Genomic DNA, 21,097 nt, shown 5'->3' on the forward strand with positions numbered 1-21,097 from the left:
CACCACTGCATTCATTGCCACCATTACATCTGACACTCGCCCATCACACAGGCAACTTCAGTACCCAGTGAGCCAACAGCCACAGAACTCAATAGGCACCAGAGAATGCCCGTGGTTTTCAATCACTAAACCTGACAGGGGCCGATTTAATGGTGGTTTGCGAACGGTCACTGAAACTCAAGGAATGCGGCCTCACACTCACAATGCACCAAAAAAAGAGGGGTGAAATATATAAATATACAAATTCATGACTACACCAATTATTTCACAAACTAAATTTCAATGAGCATTCAAAATAACTCCACAGCTTGTTCCTGCCGACTGTGCAAAACTAACATCTGAACACTGAATATGTACACTGTCAATTAAAAACGGCGCTTATTTCAATAAGTTACTTTTGGTTTAGTAACTGCTTCATTCAAAATGTGTTTAGTGAACAAAACTATACTAGTCAGCTTATTAATCAGATGCTCACTCTGAATGGCCGTCGACTGAGTGGGCAATGAGACTGCCCAAGTGACATGAGTATGAAAGCAATACCTCTCTAGTTAGTTAATTCAAAAAAATTAAAAAACTTAACGCTGGCAATTGTGTTATTGACAGGCCTCAATAGATGTAGCTGTCTGGAATGGTAAATGTCACAAGCACAGGATTTTCTTAAAGCTGGCATTTGCAGCCGACCTACCGCATATAGTACTCGTGAAGGGCCGCACTTTTTTCCCATGGTTTTGAGGACGCGTGCCTGACGACTGGCACGAATTAACCGCATAAAGTAAAACAGGTTGCTAGATCAGTCTACTGGACGCCATGTGATTATAATTTATGATCCTCTGCAGATCTGACACTCGACTCACTGATGATTCGGAGCTGCGTGCTATGCATGAAACCCACGGCCGTCAGTGTGAGGTGGCATTCGCCTGCACTGCTTTCCCACATGCTTCACTGTCAAAGGCCTTGCAGAGATCAATTATGCGTTCATTTTAATGTGAGGTCATTGTGTCATGGGGAACTGGTGACGCGATTAGACCCTTATAGTAAGCCATAACTAGATTCAAAGCGCTTTCAGTGCAGCTTCGGTGCAAAGCCCGCTAGGCCTAATGACGCCAGGTGAACAGCGCACCAATATGGTGCCCAAGTCTGGAGGACAGCGCGTCATCGCAGAGAAGCGCACCGCTAGCATTCTAGTTTTTTTTTCACAGCATAATGTTTTGCCCCACCTGGTGCGAACGCCCAGTGGACAAGACAAGTTAGCAGTGCTGTGGCACTGCATGTTCACGATTCCAGGCAGAGTCCGGCACACAAGACGACTCATGCATGGTCGTGCCGTGTCGCAAGCAATAATCATCCATCAGCTCCCAGCGTAACGAACCACGTGGGCAAAATTATGCCCACGATGCAATTATTTTGGCTGACTTTTTTTTCCCAAAATAACAGCTGCCAAGTTGGGGGTGCGGCCCTTACATGAGTATACCGTATTTACTCGCATAATAGGCGCACTTTTTTTCCAGAAAATCCGGCTCAAAGTTCGGGGCGCGCCTATTACGCGGGGTAAAATTTCCGGAAATTTTTCGACTCGCATAATTGAATATACCGCATAAACGCACTCGTGTACGGGCCGCACCCTCATTTTCCCGAAGAAAATATTTTAAAAAAAAACGTGTAAGGGCCGCACCGAAACTTTCCACGACCCACGCGGGAATAGCCTTTGAAATGCACGCGTCGAGGCCTCCACGATCAGCTCCGGCTGCGCGCAACGGGCGCTTGATCGCGGAGGCCACACACGCGCAAAGGAGCTTCCAGACGCCGCCCACGAAGGGCGCCCAAGGCCAAGCTTATCATCATCATCGATGTTTTCTTCCGCCGCGAGCGTTCACTATCTAATCGCCATCAGTATCACCAGCTCCAGGTTTTTTTTGTTTTTTTTGTTGCTATCAAGTGCCGGGATCTGCGGTAGCGCGTAGTTCATCGTGGTTTGTGGCTTTGCCGCCGAGCGTTGCTGTTTTAGCTCGACGGGCAAGCACCTTAATAGCTACACGGCTGGGAGTTTGCTCTCGAACACGGCAAGCGTGCGGCAGGTCGGAAACTCGACGTGGCCGAGAAGTGCAGCAGTTGCGTCTGTGGCGTGCCTAAATTTTCGTACGTGACTCCAGGCGCCGAGGTTTTCACGGGCCTAAGTCGGGAACGTTTCGGGCTGGAGATGAAACTTTCCAAACAGACGTTTAAAGTGAGCATCCCTGAAAACTGAGTGCGGCTGTTCTACACGATGTCGTTGTACGTGCTGTGGGTCCACAGCAGCTGCGACGGCAGCAGCACTAGTGTGGACCAGTAGTCAGTTCAGCAAAAACTTTGTTAAAATAAAGATTGGGGGGCGGCGAGGCGTCGGCTTGCAATCGTGTAAATACAGTATTGATCACAGTGCCAAGTTCGGGGTGCGCCTATTATGCGCGGAAATAAAAAAATCTGATTTTTCGCGACCAAACTAGGGGTGCGCCTATTATGCGAGTGCGCCTATTATGCGAGTAAATACGGTATATGGTATTCATTTTTTCAACTATTATTAAATGGAAACACAGGGCCACTTCTATAACGCAGAAGCCAGCAAATGACAGTTTGTAATCTGGACAATAAGACTGGACAAACTGCACAGCGTACTTCACACAGCCGGCATGACTGAGCATAAAAGCCAGCCTTGGATATGCACAAAGAAGTTTCTAAAGTGCTCCTAGCAAGCACTTAAACATGTAAAAACAAGCACAGGGTGAGACTGAGAACTACGTCATGTAACAGCTCTCCACAGCAATGATTAAAGAAAACTTCCTAATAATTTCACTTTTTTTTTAGAAATGCACATCATAAATTGCACTGCACCTTTTATTGTAGTCTGCTACTGCAATTGGGTTTCCTTAGGGCAGCCGGACAATTGACTGATATTCGTTGCTGGGTACACATAACATAGAAAAACGCAATTGTCTCGTCTCCCCCCTCCCCCTTCCCTTGAGCATTTCTTGGAGACACTGAATAATTTATTTATTTATTTCCGATACTGTCAATCCCATTGGGATTTTTACAGGATGGGCACATAGTAAGGTACAAATCGAATACAAATGGAATGAAATACATTAAAAACACTGTTGGTTGCAAATAATTACATGAGTGTGGGAAAAAAAATACAGATAACAGAAAATAAAACACATAACGAAAGAGCATTTTTCACAGAAAAGGATGCAATTTTATACATTGTAAGTAATGTGTTCATACAGATGCTGTTATATGCAGTGATACGAGTGGTCTGTTGTTACTTCTCTAATTATGTTTTAATTATCGCTCAACTGTTCTTCTACCAGAGTTACAAATTTCTGCAAAGATGTATTAGGAGTGACAGAGGGGTTCAAACTACTCCATTCTTTTATGGCAAGCGGGAAAAATGAATATCTGAAACAGTCTGTTCGGAATGTGTACTCTCTAAGGGTTAATGGGTGCTAGTAGCGGGATGGTCTGGATTCATCTACAGATATATATAACGAAGTATCTATGTTTAATGTTTAATCATGTTTAATCACGATATACAAAGTGTATGAAGTCTCCCTGCACTCTACTAACGGTGATGAAGAAGATATGTGGGTATCTGGGCCACAGTTGATGTCACTGCGGCTGAGTCAGAGGAGGAACGCAAGTGTGAAAATGAGCCTGAATTGCATTTACAAACACCGCTTAGCAGCACTCGCAGATAGTAGACACTTTTAGCATACCGCGTACCGTGTTACCGTTACCGGAATACCGGGAGCCCGCCCACCGCCGGTGAGCACACTCCGATTGGTCCTCATGCTGCAGGTGCGCGTGTAGCCGCCGGGTACGTGGCGCCATCTGTCGCCGTCAAGGCAATGTGTGCATGCACATTGGCTGCACGCGGGCTCCCGGTACTCCGGTACCGGTAACGGGAACATGGTATGCTAAAGGTGTCTAGTGTCGACTCTGAAACGTTGCCAGTGAAGCAGAGAAGAGCCCAAGTCGTCAGGCAGCTCCTCCGTGTGAGGGCACAATCAATGACGCACAGATCACGGCCATCAGGGGACCAAGAAGTAGAGGGGGGGGGGGGGGGGGCATACCAGAAGGGCCTGCATGGCCTCGCGCTCCTGTGGCGATTGGATCTTGTGGGCCAGGAAACGAAGTGCCTGGTGGGAGCCGTCCCGTTCCAGCAGGATGCGTTCACACAGCTGCTGCACGGCCTCCATGTCCAGCTCCCGGCAGAGAGGATTGGTGGCCCGCGCTGCACGTCAATGCGTAGCAACCATCATCATCATCAGCCCCACTACGCTCACTGCGGGACAAAGGCCTCTCTCTACTGTCAACCCTGTCCTGTGCCAGCTGAGGCCCCCCCCAAAACTTCCTCATCTCATGCACCCACCTGCCTTTCTGCTGCCCCCTGCTGTGCTTTCCTCCTCTCGGAATCCAGCCTGTTACCCTTAATGAGCACTTCTTATCCTGCCTTTGCATTACATGCACCTGTCATTTTCTTTTTCAATGGCCTCGACAATGGTTATAGCAAAAGTACTGCCTTACTCAGACACAACGAAATGTTACTCTTACAATGAGCTTACCGTATTTTCCATTGTATAAGACGCGGCTTTTTTTCGAAAATCTTGCTGGTGCGTCTTATACAAGGGTGCGTCTTATATGCGAATTTTTCACCTTTTTTTTTTGCGAGTTCATCGATTACTCCGGTTCATGCTCAAGCTTTTTTCACCTAAAATATATCACTACCAATAACGCGGTTGTAATACGGTTAATACTTCAATACCGGGACCGCCATGCGTGACATTCTAGGTGATCTTTATCATGAAACGGCGGGGATGACGACTTCCGGGATCACAAACGCGCGGCTGTTTCGGAGGCCCCAAGCAAAAGTAATGAGAAGCGCCAAAAGATGGTGACAATCGCGCTTCTCACTAGAGGCCCGTGTACTGTGCGATGTCAGTGCACGTTAAAGAACCCCAGGTGGTCGAAATTTCCGGAGCCCTCTACTACGGCGCCTCTCATAGCCTTAGTTGCTTTGGGACGTTAAACCCCATAAACCAAACCAAACCAACCATTGTCAAGACAAGCCGGCGTTCTTTTTTAGTCACCCTTTGCAACTTTTTTTGCTCCGTGTACGTAGTGCATGTTTCAGCCTAGTTGCTTCCAGAAATCGGTGAACCTTTTGATAGCGCATCTGAAGATGAAGACTTCGAAGGTTTCAAGTAGAAATAAAATGTTGTTATGGACATACGGGGAGCTGTATCATTTTTTTTCTTTTTTGCTAAAACTTGGACGGGTATGGCGTGAGTGTTGCCTTTTCCGATCACTTAGCGTTGCTTAAGAATTGCTCACAGGTACGGTGCATTTCGCGATAGTCACGCAAGCGTGTTTAATTAAGCCTCACTAGCCTAACTGGGTAAACTGGGGTGCGTCTTATACACGGGTGTGTCTTATATACGAACTTTTTCAGTGACAGCTTGCATATATGGCAGGTGCGTCTTATACAAGGGTGCGTCTTATACACTGGAAAATATGGTACCCTGATAAATGACCCTCGATTTAACAGAGTTAGTCATTTTTTTTTCACCTTCCCTATTTTCACCTGGGGTTCTTTAACGTGCACTGACATCGCACAGTACACGGGCCTCTGAGAATTTCTCCTCCAAAGAAAGAAAGTCGCTTTGGGACGTTAAAGCCCATAAACCAAACCAAACCCTATTTTCAGTTCAACTGAGCAACAGATACTTTTTGTTTGTGATTAGCAAAGTAATTTTCCACACACAATTAACGAGCATATTGTATGCATGTACCTGAAACTCTTCTCACAAGCAGAAGAAAGAGACATCAGCCGAGAGGAGTTTATCACTTGTGCCTGTCCTTTCGTGCACAAATGTCGAATGAAGTCTGGTCGCTATGAGCAACTACGAGCTCACAATGGTCAAACCACCACCTGTCATGGCAGTACGAAGTGTACATAGCACACACTTCATTGCAAGCCCAACTAGCAACTTGTTACAGGATTTTGCACAGAAGTGCAGTGACAAGACAAATACATGACAAGCGTTTCAAGTCACCTGAAGAGCTGGAAAAAATAAACCTCAAAGAAACCTCAACTAAACAAAATTCTTTACGAAGTCTTTCAGCAGCAAGGATGACTTTGTGACAATGAGTGTAGGCTCATGTTATAACATCATGAGGCTCTTTACATCTATCCAGCCAAACAAATACACCAAGCAATATGTCATTCTGAAATAACTACAAGCTTTTTCTTTTCCTTATTATAATAATGCACACACGCTCTCCTTGCTGTTAATATTAAACCTGCCCTGCCACAGGGAATCAAATTTCTGTGCCCTGGTTTAAGTCGTCAAGAAAGGCGTCCACCATTTGACACGACATTTTTGTTTCCATAGGGATGAAATATTTTTCTGCCTACATAGCAGATTCTGGGCTTAAGAAAGACAATCTGTTAGTTTTCCAGAGCAAAATAGTAGCAGTTAATTTTTTGCAGGGATTAACAAAATTTCATACGACGTGACGTAATTGACGAAAATAGCAACATCGAAATCCTGTGACTTTTGATGTGGTTTATGGGGTTTAACGTCCCAAAGCGACTAAGGCTATGAGAGACGCCGTAGTGGAGGGCTCCGGAAATTTCGACCACCTGGGGTTGTAAACAACCGAATGATCATGGAAATAATTTGGATCCTGAAGGTGTATATTAAAGGATATTGCAAAAAAAACTACTGGAGGCAAAATATGCGTCCTACCCCGATCGTGTTTCACAAAATAGTGAATTACTGCGTCCACTGTGTGGCATCAAAAATCAGCTTATTCGTGAGGTGAAGGTTGCGAGTTCAACCAAAACAAAGAAATCACCACTAGGCACAGCCCACTGTCAGAAAAAGTTGCGAGCTGACTTTGTACACAACTGCGCACATAGCGTGTCAAAGGGTTAAACTGAAGAGAAATTCAAGTTGGGCAGCATCGATAGATTACAACAGTCCAGTGACTAAGGCGCTACAAAAAAATTGAATACAAATGTCACCATCGCCTGCCGATTTCGGAAATAAACTGCGGTGTGCCAACACTGTTTTCTGGGTGCGCATCCCAAAGGCTATACTGCGCTGCCAACCACTTGATCACTTCAGTGAAGTCGCCGCAAGGGTCAACTGAGTCCACGGAAGACCCTCACATGCACCGTCTGCTGCCAAAAAAAATCCCAGTAAGGGCCGCAGAATCGAAGAACAAAAAAATTAAATGCCCTCTTAAGGGCTCAATTAAAAAAAATGTTCTCAATCTGGGTACCGTAAAATAACTGCCACTGCCGTCTGTGCCGTCAAAGGAAACATACCATTTGGCATAAGGGAGTAATTACTCATTGGCATCCACCCGAGCGCAGCCATACGGCTACAAAGGAAAGCTATACAGCTTTCTCAGAAACTTCGTAGTTAAAGAAAAATTCGTCCTGGTCCGGGGTTCGAACCCAGGACCACCGCTACACCGGAGCAGTCGCTCTACCAATTGAGCTAACCAGGACGGCAAGCTTATGGTAGGACGAGAGCAAATTGATCAATAACTCGAAGTGGGAACTGTGTTGGTCAGATGTTTAGGGGAATCCCCCAAGGTGGAATAGATTTGTAATAAGGGAGTAATTACTCATTACATGAGTAATTACTCATGGATGCCAATGAGTAATTACTCCCTTATTACAAATCTACTCCACCTTGGGGGATTCCCCTAAACATCTGACCATACCATTTGGCAATCACTATTTGTTAAAAGCCATTCAGAAAGTAGCGAAATACCAACGACAAGATGAGCTCGTAATAAGCAAAAAAGTGGCAATTACTTGTGACGAGCTAAGGTCGTCACAAACCTTTAAGGTGTTAAGGATATACATACGAAGGAAGCCAACAGCCCCACCAGAAACCAACAAAACATAGGAAAACTGTTTGTTTATTGTGTGTTCTAATTTTGTTCATTGATTTTTTTTTTTTGACGTAACATTTTATGCCTGAAAGAAAACTGGATAGAAAGTAGCAGCCAAAAACAACCACATGCCGCCAGTGGGAATCCAAGTTTGTCATCTACGTTTCGGGAGCACTCTGGCAGACAGTCACAGCACAGAAGCAAGAACACATGACAGCGCGTTCTGTAATGTTGTGGGGCACATAGAAGATAATGCGGGCATTGACTGCAATGCTGTAAAACCATTTTGTAATGACTATCCGCATGGAGCCATTGTGTTATTTATGCCTAACTAGCTCTTATCTCACCAGCTGCAGCAATGCTTGAAACGCAAGGTGAAGAAGCTGTGGGACAGTTCTGCAAACACAAACTCGCTGTAGACGCTTTACTTCCTGGCCACACAGAGTCGGGAAAGGCGCAAAAGCAACCTTTGCTCGCCAGGGAAGCAGTGCAGAGAATGTCAAGTGTTCTTACACCCCAATCATGGGACAAGATGCCCCTGTGCCTTCTGATCAGCCACAGTGCTAACCAGATACAGCTTTCCGTACATGACCTGTAAGTTTGTGTCATCAAGAAAGCACTCTTTCTGGAAGCACAGTTCAGCAATACGACTGTTAACAAGATATCACCATCATTTTTTTTCCTTTCTCAAATGCATGCATGCACACTTAGGTTCAGGAAACGACTGCAATTAAAACCAGAATGGTGGCAGAAATCAGTTCAGCAAGTCTGTGAAGAGATGTTCTTTGCTTCAGCCCCCCCCCCTGAGACACAAAGCAAAGCTAGTGTCCAGCAAAGAGGATGGCAAGGAAAATATTTGTAAGGTAATGCATTCAAAACAAAGCTTTCCTTTGTATCTGTATGGCTGCACTCAGGTGGATGTCAGTGAGTAATTACTCCCTTATTACAAATCTACTCCAAATTGGGGGATTCTCCTAAACATTTGACCATCTCTGTTCCCACTTCATGTTGTCGATCAATTCGCTCTCGCCCTACCATAAGCTTGCCATCCCGGTTAGCTCAATTGGTAGAGCGACTGCTCCGGTGAAGCGGTGGTCTCGGGTTCGAACCCCGGACCAGGATGAATTTTTCTTTAACTGCGAAGTCTCTGAGAAAGCTGTATAGCTTTCCTTTGTAGCCGTATGACTGCGCTTTGGTGGATGTCAATGAGTAATTACTCCCTTATAACAAAACGTTTTATACAGCGTGAAAAGATGTTAAGCAATGGTGCCTTAAGTGTGCAACAACTTGAAATCTGCCACCTATGGTGAACACCCCGCCTATTACTATTATTAATTACGATTATGCCTTTCTTGCACTGAACATCTCCGATCCCTCTGCAACACCCACAGAGCATTATGGTAGACAGAGGCCCCCATAGTCCATGATCAGAACATCAGTGCTACACACAATAACCTGCCGTTGCAGCCAGCTACATGTCACCCAACCAAATTAGAGCATGCATTTGTGGCAACCACCAGTTAGCAGCAAACTTTGCACAGGGTCAGTTAGTTCAAGGTCACTAGCCACAGTACAGAAATCCAATAAAGATTTTCACATTGCAATGAAGACCAGATAATAAAATTGCTATCTCCAGACCTTAATGCCTTTGCAATAAAATCTAAAAAATCTGGACAAATGTTTATAAATTGTGTGGCTGCCAGCACGTACCGCGTAGCACTGAGCATCCAAAATTACCACCGTAAAACTACCTCATTTCTAGATGGCTGTGGAAGTCAGCCGCTGCATTATAAAGTGATTTTATGCAACCAAATTGGGGCATTGACTCTTTACAAGCTAGCTGTTCTTTTGCCCTCAAGTGTTCTAAAAGAGAAGTGCACTACCTGACAGCATCGCCAAAACACATTACAAGCGCCTAGTAAATGAAACTCGTGCAAGAATAATCCGTGCAGCACTTGCCAGTGAAGCACTTTGTGAAGTATGGGAGAATGGAGGGATAGTTCTTTGGTAGGTCATCATGGTGATCAGTGCTGATGTTCTAAATGACCACAGTTACAATAGCTGTGTTTCCTCAATTATATCTTTCAGATGCAAATTCACTGGCTGTCCTTCATGGCTAAGACAACGTGCCACACAGCAAGGACGGAAGCAACTATCGAGCACAGAAATATTTAACAAATATTATGAGAGGAGTCACTGGCCCCCAGGTGTCACCAGTACGAAGAGGACTTCTTAGTCGAGTGCACTGTTCAAAAAAAAAAATTAAAAAGCAAGGACGTCAAGAACAACCACAAAAAGCTACCGTCCTATGGGTCAGTGTAGCTGACGATGCTTACTTTAACTTATAGTGTCACATATGTATGCCCCTCCTTAAACCCTCGAAAAAAAAAAAACAGCCAAGAAAAATTTTTGCACTGCTATTCTTGCACATTCTTGAATTCTTGCAAAAATTCTTGCTGCTTGCCCGCAGCAGCGTGCCAGCGTCCTCCAGAGAGGCGCCTGTCACTCATGCACTTGTGACAGGTGACTGCCGCAAGCACACAGGAAATAGCCGACAAGCCAGGCTTGGAAGTTTTCGCACACGAGTAAAACAGAACAATCGTTTCTTTCTGACGTTTCACTTATGCCTTGCACGCCTCGTCGTAAAGGACAGCCCAAGAGAGGCAAGCACGGCTAGCAGATGCGTTTAATTAATTTGTGTGCCCACGATGTCCTCACTGCTTTTGTAAGGCAACACGGCCGCTAATGTAATCTCTCACGAAACCAGTCATACGCGTCACGTAACTAAAATGATCACCGCATAGACGCAAAGTTATCGGCGTTTCTTCGAATATCGTCAGAGCGAAGGCCCTCTACAGTGCTTGCACACTTCTGAAGCACCGAACCCATACCAAGAGCTGTTCTCGTAGCGGTATACAGGAAGCATTCTTCGACAGAAGCGCCGAAATTTGTCACCGGTGGGGCTACAGCTCAGATGAAGCGAAAATTCCAAGGCGCACCGTTAGCTGCATGCGGTTTTACTGGCAAGTGGGCGATGCGAGAAATGATCTCGATTCGACAGTCAGCGTGTCGAGTCTGCCGGCGGACCGAAACCAAGAGCCTGGGTCCCCGCCTCACAAAGCGCAAGAGCACTGTTCCAGAGGTTCCAGTGCCGCCACAAGCCAGACACGGCCACGCAAGCGTCTAGAACGTTCTACAGTGCGCGTCCCAGGCCTTGCACTAGCACAGGCCTGCCTAAAAAACAATTATCAAGACAACGCAGCGCGGACGCTTTAATCGTTCCGAATTCACAGCTGAGCTGTTTTCGAAAACACGGCCGTTTTCCAGCGCTCACGCCAGGGGGTGACTGTCCTGTCAGTTCAATGTGGACAGGTGCGCCGACACCGCGCCCGACCTCCGCTAGAGTTTGTTCGCCATTCGGAAAGAGATTTCGACACGCTTTCAGTGCAGATATGCCAGCTTCGGCGATAGAACTCACCCAACAGAGTGTCAAGCGAACTGTCGTCGTCCATCTTGAGACAGCCGGATTGGATTGCGCTGGATTGGATCGGCTCCTCGGCGTCACGTTCCCAAATACTGGCTTCGGCCGTCGACTGCTCTCGCGCAAGCAAGTTTCGTTTCCGCCACTGCTGTGGCCTTGGGTTTCTTTTCCGTTCACGCTAAAAACCGAATATGTTCATCTCTGTGATACCACTACCACCACCACCAATCATCGCTGTCTCATTTGGGGCAGCTGCTACTCATTACTGTGTCAAAAGTACGCGGGCCGCCAATGAAAGCAAGCCTGGGTCAACCGCCATAGTGCCCAATCGTCCACTACTTTTCAATACCTACATTTATCCTTAGCACTTGACCTATTTCATGCCGCAGATTGCTTTTGTTTTAGCTGGCGTCTCGACAGGTATCAACATACGCAGCAGAAACATGTTTTGGTTTATGGGGGGTTTAATTCGTCCCAAAGAAACTCTAGCTATAAGCGACGCCGTAGTGAAGGGCTCCAGAAATTGCGACCACCTGGATTTTTTTAACGTGCATTGACATCGCACAGTACACGGGCCTCTTAGTACACGGGCATGTTTTAGTTAATCACGAAAACTTAAGCATTCCAGGAAGGCAGCTGAAGCCAAAGGATTTCTGAACTAAGGACCCAATCAGTCACTCTGACAAAAATCAAGAACAAACGCTTCCAGTCACTCAATGGGAAGCTTTTCATTAAAAATTATGGCATCAAAGAGACCCTAGAATGGACAGAATAATTCCAAAAATTACTTTATTGAACACAACATAAATTTATTGAACACAACATAAAACCAGAATGCACTGCTAGGCTGAAGCAGCGCAAAGTCTCTCACACTCATGTACGGGAATGTAAGAAAATTAAGGACTTTCACAATCACAAGAGACTGGCAAGTTGACCAGACAGAACATTTCAGAGAATAAAAAGTTGATCACTTTTAGTTTGTTTCTCCATCTTCTCACAAGGATGAAACGTAAAAAATAAATGCAGTCATGTACATGAAAAGCAAAAAAGATAGCCAAAGGTAAAAACAGGAACATTTTAAAAATTATGTGGCTTGTCTGGGCATGACCATGACAACATGACACAGATCTACAAGAACATCCTTTCTGGCCTCACAGAGCCAGATGTAAACTAGAAATTGTGGCTGACAAAAAGAAATAACTAAAAGGGTTCAACATACACTGAACACTCAACACAAAAATGATCGATGAGGTCAGTAGGCGTAGCTTCAAGAGCTACGGCCCTTATCCTACAAGTTATAAAGAAATACCAGCTTGTTCACACAAGCCATTCATTGTCACAGTCATACGCAGAAATGCCACGTTGTTCACATCAGCAATTCCTTGCCACAGTCATACTATAAAAAAAAAAAGTCACAAGCATACCTAAAAAGGAAAAACAAAACTATGTTGGCAGTGACATCGAACTATCACGTCATGGCAGTCACGTCCAACGGCTCAACTGTGCTCAGTCTTCATCTGATGAAAGGACTGTGCCTCGTTCGATGACTGCTTTAGGCACAGAGAGCTTGCGTCGTTGCCCCAAAGACCCGTTAGGAGAAGCAATGTCGCCAGACGAATTGAGTGATCGCCGCGGCCGCAAGTTGTAGCAGCTGCTTGGTGTGACAGGTGACTTGGCCCATGAATGCTGCAAGACCAAGCGGAGAGACAAGATATATATATACACATGAAACTGAAAGGCAGGTTTCTGTTAAGGGGGGGATGAGGGTCTTGAAAACTTGTTTTTTTATTTTTCGACATAACTTGTTGAAACTTAGCACGCAGGTGTACCATAGAATGCTGATTTCAAATATGCATTTAGATTTTAAATATCTCACCTGGAAGAAAATTTATCGCAAAATAACATTCAAATTAGGTAATTAATTTCTTATGGGCCTTTATAGTAAATTATCAGTTAAAGAATGATTTTTTAAGAGTAAGCAGACATTTGCAAAGGCCCAAAGCACATGCTAAAGCTTTCTTTTTTCCTTTAAACATGATATATGAGCAATTAGGCCAAGTGTGGGCTAATTACTGCCACGTCATTTTTTCTTTCCAAGTTTGTTGTTTATTTATGATCAACAAAATTAGTTTGTAGACATTCTGTTAGCTTTAGGATGTGCTTTGGGCCTTTGCAAATGTCTGCTTATTCTTTAAAAATGTTTATTTAACTGATAAATTACTAAAAAGGCCCATAAGAAACGACCTATTTAGGATATTTTATTCTGCCATATATTTCCTTCCAGCTGAGATATTTGAAATCTAAATGCATATTCGAAATCAGCATTCAATGATACACCCAGGTGCCAAGTTTCAGAAAGATATGTTAACAAATAAAAAAAAAGTTTTCAAGACCCTCATCTTAAGTGCAGTTTGAGAGTGAAGACTGGAAAGGACAACGCAGAATGGAAACTAGAACGAAAAATAATAAAAGCATGAAGAAATCGCCTAGCGGACGCTGATAGTAAACCCCTGTTACTCAAAGCTGAAAAACGCGAAGAGTGTGTTGAGGAGACAGGGGAGTCTGATACACCCACCCCTCTACCTGCATGCCCCCTCTATGGGGCTTTCCAGTCGGCCTGGCTGTGGAAAATGGACCCCCTTTGCGTCGCAAGCCATCTCTGGCGTCCCCATTCCCACCTGCGCACCTGCTCCTTGTACCGTGCCTTCTTTGATCCGGCTATTCTGCGCTGCTCACGAATGCACACTGCTTTAGCACTACTAGGTGCGGTGCTGCAAAAATGAAAGCTCTCCGTAGGCTGCTACGGTCGCCACAGCTTTGCACCGATTGCGCTGGAGCACGGCACGCTGAGTCAACTTCGTTTGCACGTTGCAATGTTCCTCTCATGGTGGTTTGTTTTACCATGAATCACCTGGCAGCTGCAGCAGATGTGGGTACTGCGCATGCACATTCCAGCTCTGGCATACACGCGGCTAGTAGTACTCCTGGCAGTCCAGGAGTCTGTATTTGGCTAGGCATATGCCACAGCACACAGTCCGGAAGGGGGGCACGCTGAACCACAAGCACACCAAGTAAGCGTTCCAGAAACGTTAATTCGCTCAAGACGAACACTTCGATCCGAATATTTGGTATTTTAAATCTTGAATATCAATTATACTTTTCCATTAGGCCGGACATCAGAAATTTTCCAGAATAGGCACTCAGTGCGACACCCCTAGTACACATGGTCCACCCTGTGGAGCCCTGTGGAGTTCACCTACACCAACCATATATGCTTCCACCCTAATACATCATCATCATCATCACCATCATCAGCCCGACTACACCCACTGCAGGGCAAAGGCCTCTCCCATGTCTCTCCAATTAACCCTGTCCTTTGTCAGTTGCCGCCACTGTATCCCCGCAAACTTCTTAATCTCATCCACCCACCTAATTTTCCGCCGTCCCCTGCTACGTTTGCTTTCTCTTGGAATCCACTCAGTTACCCTTAACGACCAGCGGTTATCTTGCCTTTGCATTACATGCCTTGCCCAAGCCCACTTGTTCCTCTTGATTTCAACTAGGATGTCATTAACCCACGTTTGTTCCCTCACCCACTCCGCCCTCTTCCGATCTCTTAGCGTTACACCTATCATTTTCCTTTCCACAGCTCGCTGAGTTGTCCTTAACTTAAGCTGAACCCTCTTTGTTAGCCTCCACGTTTCTGCCCCATAGGTGAGTACTGGTAAGATACAGCTGTTGTATACTTTTCTAATACAGTGCCACCCTAATGCATTGCTGCAACTCTTGCACCAACCATTGGCCCGAGAGTTTAGAATGGCAAAGAATGAAAAAACAGCAGCTTTCACATCACATCTGGTCCACGCCTCGCTTGATGAACTCAAGTTCTACAGAGGCCGAAAGCAGAACAGGACAGAACAAAAATCACTCCATGTATGGCACGTAGTGATTTAACCTTGCTACTAACGAACACACAACAAAAAAATATTGCACCTGCAATCCTTTAACAGTGAAAATAAACAAAACAGTATGTAAGAGGAATGACTGAGTATTTCTGGCCAATATTCTCCTCAAATTTGCCGTTTTTTGGCAGGGGTGTGTAGATATTGGAAATTTCGAATATGAATCGAAAATGTATGTTTGTTATTCAATTCGTATTAGATTTAAGAAATTGATATTTGAGAATTTATATATTTGAAAATTTCCGCATACTTGGCAGCAACCAACCATACCAAACTGACTTTCATAAATCTGACATGGCAAAATCCTAACATCTGTGCAAATTATCCGAAGATGAAGTTTCAGAAGCGCCAGGATAAACAGTACAAAGGCGTCCTTTTTGCTTTCTTCCCGGCCCCTTTCAGATGCTGCCAGGCTTCGACCTCGTGCGAAGTTCCGCAAATGAGCTTTCCCACACAACACGTGTCATGAGAGCCACCTGCTTGCAGCAATCGCAGCTAGAAAACAAGTCTTTTGTTTGTTTGTTTCATCCTTGCATAATGCGGTGTACAGTAAAACCTCGTTCATTCTGACTTCCAAGAGAGTGGGAAAAACGTCTGAATTAACCGAATGTGCAATTATCGAATGGCCCCTCAAACCTGCCAAAAGCTGTTCGCACGAAACCGAAATTTATATGGTGGAAACCTGGGTAACTGTTATCTCCTTTCAGGATGAAAACTGCGCAACAACAGCAATTTCTCGAAGTTCCGTCACGTTTTAACTCACACACGCTATCGGAAATGGCGGCAGAACTGCTTCACATTGATTAGGGTCTCCGTGGCTACTGCACAAACACGTGTATGGGCTACTCCAGCTTTTTCCCCAAGAAAATGTTTAAAGGGACACTGAGGAGAGCACTATTAATATTTTTTTTATAGCAAAATCCAATAGTTCGGCATTTCATGGCTTTGTTACCACTTGGGCGGCAGCGAAAGATGCATTTGTTTCTAAGAAATTTGGATTCGAAGTTGAAAAAGTTTTTCCCGCCGCTCTGATTCAAACTTGGGATTCTCCTATGACGACACAGGACTAAGTGACGTGAAACATGACGTACGCATGACGTAGCGCAGACTCCGTGATTTCTGGCGGCCAGCAGTGCGGCCCAGCAGCAGCCGAAAAGAAAGCTACCGCCGGCCGCACGTTGAAGGCACCTATCGGCTATTGCAGCCGTCGCTACAGTCGCTTCGCTTACGTTTGCACTGGTGTTTTGCCAGCGTTACGATGGATCCCGCTCTCGAAGTCGTCAACGAAGTGCTCGCAAATAGACACCTTTAGCATACCGTGTACCTTGTTACCGCTAGCGGAATACCGGGAGCCCCCCTAACGCATGAGCAGGCGCTGATTGGTCCCAATGCTTCAGGCGCGCGCGTAGCTGCCGGGCACATGGCGCCATCTGGCGACGTCAAGGAGATTTGTGCATGAATTGGCTGCGCCTCAGCGATTTGTGGCTTCTCGGGTCCTAGAGTTGCTAGAACCATTGGTTCTAGCAACACTGCTTTGTCCTATGACTTCACCACGCTTGTACTTGCGAGTTTGGCCTGTGGCGGCGATACCTGTATTTCGGTTCTTGCTCTTTTCTATGTTACAAGAGCTTTGTTGTCAGTATGAGTGGCGTTTCTGTAATCAGGAGCTGTTATTCTGCCGATACAAGCCAACTTCAATTTCTCCTCAGTGTCCCTTTAAAAAAAAAAATATCTGTGTAAGGGCTGCACCCAAAATTTCCATGACCCCCCTACGATGCCTCCTCACATACGATGCAGCATGCGTAGAAGCTCCAGCGCTGCCGTTTCAGACACTGAAAGTAGCCGCGCGCGAGACCCTTACCAATGTGGGGCAGTTCTGCCTTCGCCACTCCCGATAGCGTGCATGAATTAAAACACCAGAAGGAACTGCGAGAAATCGCTGTTGTCACGCAGTTTTCATCTTATGACTGCCCAGGTTCCCACTAAACAAATTACACTTTCATGCGAACGGTTTTCGGCAGTTCTGGGGGCCATTCGATAATTCGACGTTCGGATAACTCGGATGCTTTTTCCCCTCCCTCAAAGTCAGAACTAACTAGGTCTTACTAGTAACGCTCGTGTTGTTTTTAGTTGCCAGTCATGTGTCATTCCCGTAGTTAACCTTTTCACTCGTTTTGCATGAACACAGTATAGGCTGCATACTGTTATGCTGCCTAATCAAGCAGTATACATTTCCGTGTTCGTGATTTTTAAGGCGAAAGCCTTTAATGTCTCATACTGTCGTTAGCAGACGTGTCGGCAGCCGTGTCTGCAGATTTGTCGGCCTTTCGACATCACTGCTTAAAAAAAAACTGCGCCGAGGGTGGGAATCGAACCAGGGCCTTTGGCATTTGAAGCGGAGACGCTACCACTCCGCCACGAAGGCTCAAGGTTCGAGCATGAATAAAGGCGCATCTAGTGAATGCACGGGTTTCATAAATAAAATAAAAGGAATAAAGTCAAGGAAAGGAAAAATAAAAAATAAAAATAAGAAAATAAAAAACAAAATAAAATATGAAAATAAAAATAAAAACAATAAAAAAGAATAGAAGCAAAAAAAAAATCAAAATATGAAAAATAAAGTAAATAAAAACAAACAGTGCGCCAGGAAACGCTTTCGCTTTGCAGCACTTTAGAGAGTCAAAGTGCCCCTGAATTTTTTTTTCTTTTGTTATGGTGCAGAGTCGGTCTAGGCTTGTTTGTTCTCATTGCAAAGAGCCTGCACCACTTTCAGAAATTTTCATGCACCTAAATTTTCACCAGGTGCACCACATCCGATGCCACCCTCTTGGTGGCACGCAGCCAAACGACACCACTCACCACAGGTGGTGGGGAGACTGGCGAAGAAAGTGCAGGCACCGCCGCCTGGATGCCAGGGCCGGGTGGCGTAGAGTGCAGGGATCCACAGGTGGCGCCGCTTGTCTCTTCATCGACCCTGCCGCTTGGCTTGGCGGTGCCCTCTGCCTCCGTACTGGGGCAGGACGGCGCGGTTTCATCTACACCGCTGTCGCTTTCTTCTCCGCTGTCTCGATCGAGATAGTAGTCCGGAGCAAACCACAGGTCGTCTGTTGTTGATGACGCCGATGAGTCGCTGTCTGCAGGGAGAGACTGAATGTTGGTACGCTGCATCCGTCTGTCTGCACCTAAAGAACTGTAGTGGCTGTTTGGGCTTGTTGGTCAGTGATCATGGTTAAAGAATGCAGCGCGAAAAGACAAGGACAAACGAAGAAGTGGACAGGACTGGCGCTGACTACCAACACATTTATTCCGAGAAACGAGCAGCTTTTATAATGCCATCCAAGACCCACGTGACCAGATAAAGCAGCAGGCGTGGGAAATCTATCTAACACTGATGCACATCATTGCACGCAACATGGAAGAAACAGCACGTTGAGGCAACGTTGTTTTTGTTTTTGGCTCTTCCTGGTCATTCAGTCATGCGGTTTTTAGGTACCGGGGTGACGTTGCGTCGCCTCTATGTGCTGTTTCTTCCATGTTGTGTGCAATGATGTGCATCAGTGTTAGATGGATTTCCCACACCTGCTGCTTTATCTGGTCACGTGGGTCTCGGATGGCACTAAAAAAGCCGCTCGTTTCTCTGAATATATGTGTTGGTAGTCAGCGCCAGTCCTGTCCACTTCTTCGTTTGTCCTTGTCTTTTCGAGCTGCATTCTTTAACCATGTGCACCAAAAGTGCAGGAGAAGAAGCGCCTGAAGACCAGACAATCTTCCTTCCATTACAGTCGCCCACTAGCACACCAGTGCACAACAGCGACACCACATGCTGAGGACACTTTCACTGAAGAAGGGAGAATTCCTCAAAGAGGACGTCACTGGGGAAGAACCAATACGGAATTAATTTAAAATTGGAATCATTCCAACATTACTGGTGAAATGAGCAATGTCATCGGTTATTTATGTGCCACTGTGCGGCAGCAGTGACTAAAGTGGTTATGGCGTTCGGCTGCTGACCCAAAGACACAGGGGTTCCATCCCAGCCACAGTGGTCGCATTTCGATGGAGGCGAAATGTTGGAGGCCCACGCACTGTGCGATGTCAGTGCATGTTAAAGAACCCCAGGTGGTCAAAATCATCTGGAGATATGGAATCCCTCATAGCCCGAGCCGCTTGGGGCATTAAACTAAAGAAACGAAACCATTATGTGCCACTGCTCCCATAAGAAAGCATCTATCAAAGAAAAATAAATTAGAAGTTCTGTCCTTTTCGTGAGCTACTAGTGTTCTGTTTAATTATTGCTATTTTTCTTTCAAAGCCTAGTAGTAGTAGTAGTAGTAGTAGTAGTAGCAGCAGTAGTAGCAGTAGTAGTAGTTTGGTTTGGTTTGGTTTATGGGGTTTAATGTCCCAAAGCGACTCAGGCTATGAGAGACGCCGTAGTGAAGGGCTCCGGAAATTTCGACCCCCTGGGGTTCTTTAACGTGCACTGACATTGCACAGTACACGGGCCTCTAGAATTTCGCCTCCATAGTAGTAGTAGTAGTAGTAGTAGTAGTAGTAGTAGTAGTAGTAGTAGTAGTAGTAGTAGTAGTAGTAGTAGAAGACTTTATTCAGGCACAACATTGAGGCACTAAGAAGTGGATCGCCTGCTGCATATGAACAGGCGCAGGTTGCTCTCTGAAGACCACTTGCCTGAGCCATGCTCGTGATTTTTCGCTTGCAATGCGGACGCCGACAACACCAACACCAGATTTTCTGGTGAATGGGGCCTTTAACGCTATTGCATTAAAAATGTGTGGAAAAGTGCTTGTGCCATGCGAGTTCTGCACCCCGTCAGAACTGAGTCCCTTACACGAGTATATATGTTATAAAGAAATGCGCGGCAGCAGCCTTACAGTGGGACACCTGGACCGCATTGTGAAGGAAGGGATTAAAAGTGCACTAAAGAGGAATCTGCACTTGTCTTTTTATTTACCGCGGGAACTCTTATCTACACATTCCGTGCATACTAGGAACTTCGAATTATTGTCCTGTAGGGCCTATTTCCCTAATTTAGATCGGATTAAGGGGGGACGAGGGTCTTAAAACTGACCTTTTTATTTGCGGCTAGAATCTGATGAAATTTTGCACACAGGTGTGTTTTTGTCTTCTGATTTCAAAAACGTAGTCATAATTAAGCTGGTGGTCTTAGTTCAAAAGTTCTCAAAATCTAGAGTGTAATTAGGTAATTTCTTACACAGCTTTAATAAACTTTCTCATTGCATTTTGCTGCTTTTAATTACATGAATTGACAGCCAGCAAATTCCCATACCCGATGACATTCTTACTTTCTTTGTTTAGGCCACATATAAATAGCAATTTACAATTAGCTTAACGAGTTGCAGTGTAAAATACAGCAACCTTTTGCTCTCGACATAGTATGTCAGGATGACAAGCCTTTAGAGAAAAACAAAGAATGTCATCGGGTATGGGAACTCTCTGGCTATCAATTCATGTAATTAAAAGCAACAAAATTCAACGAGAAAGTTCATTACAGCTGCGTAAGACATTAACTAATTACATTCTAGACTTGGTAAGATCTAAGACCACCAGCTGAATTATGATTACATATTTGGAATCAGAAGAGAAAAATGCATCTGTATGCAAAATTTCATGAGGTTCTAGCCATAAATAAAAATGTTAGTTTTACGACGCTCGTCTCCCCTTAATTAAA

General features: G+C 45.2%; 2 protein-coding genes across 2 annotated transcripts in view; both read right to left on the reverse strand.

The window, feature by feature from the left end:
• Gga (ADP-ribosylation factor-binding protein Gga) overlaps positions 1 to 11,501 on the reverse strand; it is a 66,584-nt gene extending 55,083 nt beyond the window's left edge. The window contains exons 1-2 of the mRNA XM_089587917.1: positions 11,426 to 11,501; positions 4,107 to 4,267 (exon numbers count right to left, since the gene is read on the reverse strand). Of these exons, the coding sequence (XP_089444043.1) occupies positions 4,107 to 4,267; positions 11,426 to 11,459 (195 nt within the window). The 5' untranslated portion in view covers positions 11,460 to 11,501. The remainder of the gene's footprint in view (positions 1 to 4,106; positions 4,268 to 11,425) is intronic.
• Positions 11,502 to 12,225: 724 nt separating this feature from the next.
• The window catches only part of LOC149348098 (uncharacterized), a 32,877-nt gene continuing 24,005 nt past the window's right edge, over positions 12,226 to 21,097 (reverse strand). Inside the window, exons 7-8 of the mRNA XM_089587918.1 lie at positions 18,250 to 18,524; positions 12,226 to 13,114 (exon numbers count right to left, since the gene is read on the reverse strand). Coding sequence (XP_089444044.1) covers positions 12,935 to 13,114; positions 18,250 to 18,524 — 455 coding nt within the window. The 3' untranslated portion in view covers positions 12,226 to 12,934. The remainder of the gene's footprint in view (positions 13,115 to 18,249; positions 18,525 to 21,097) is intronic.

This window comes from Amblyomma mixtum, chromosome 4, assembly GCF_055824585.1.
Source record: "Amblyomma mixtum isolate Tamu chromosome 4, ASM5582458v1, whole genome shotgun sequence".
Taxonomy (NCBI): domain Eukaryota; kingdom Metazoa; phylum Arthropoda; class Arachnida; order Ixodida; family Ixodidae; genus Amblyomma; species Amblyomma mixtum.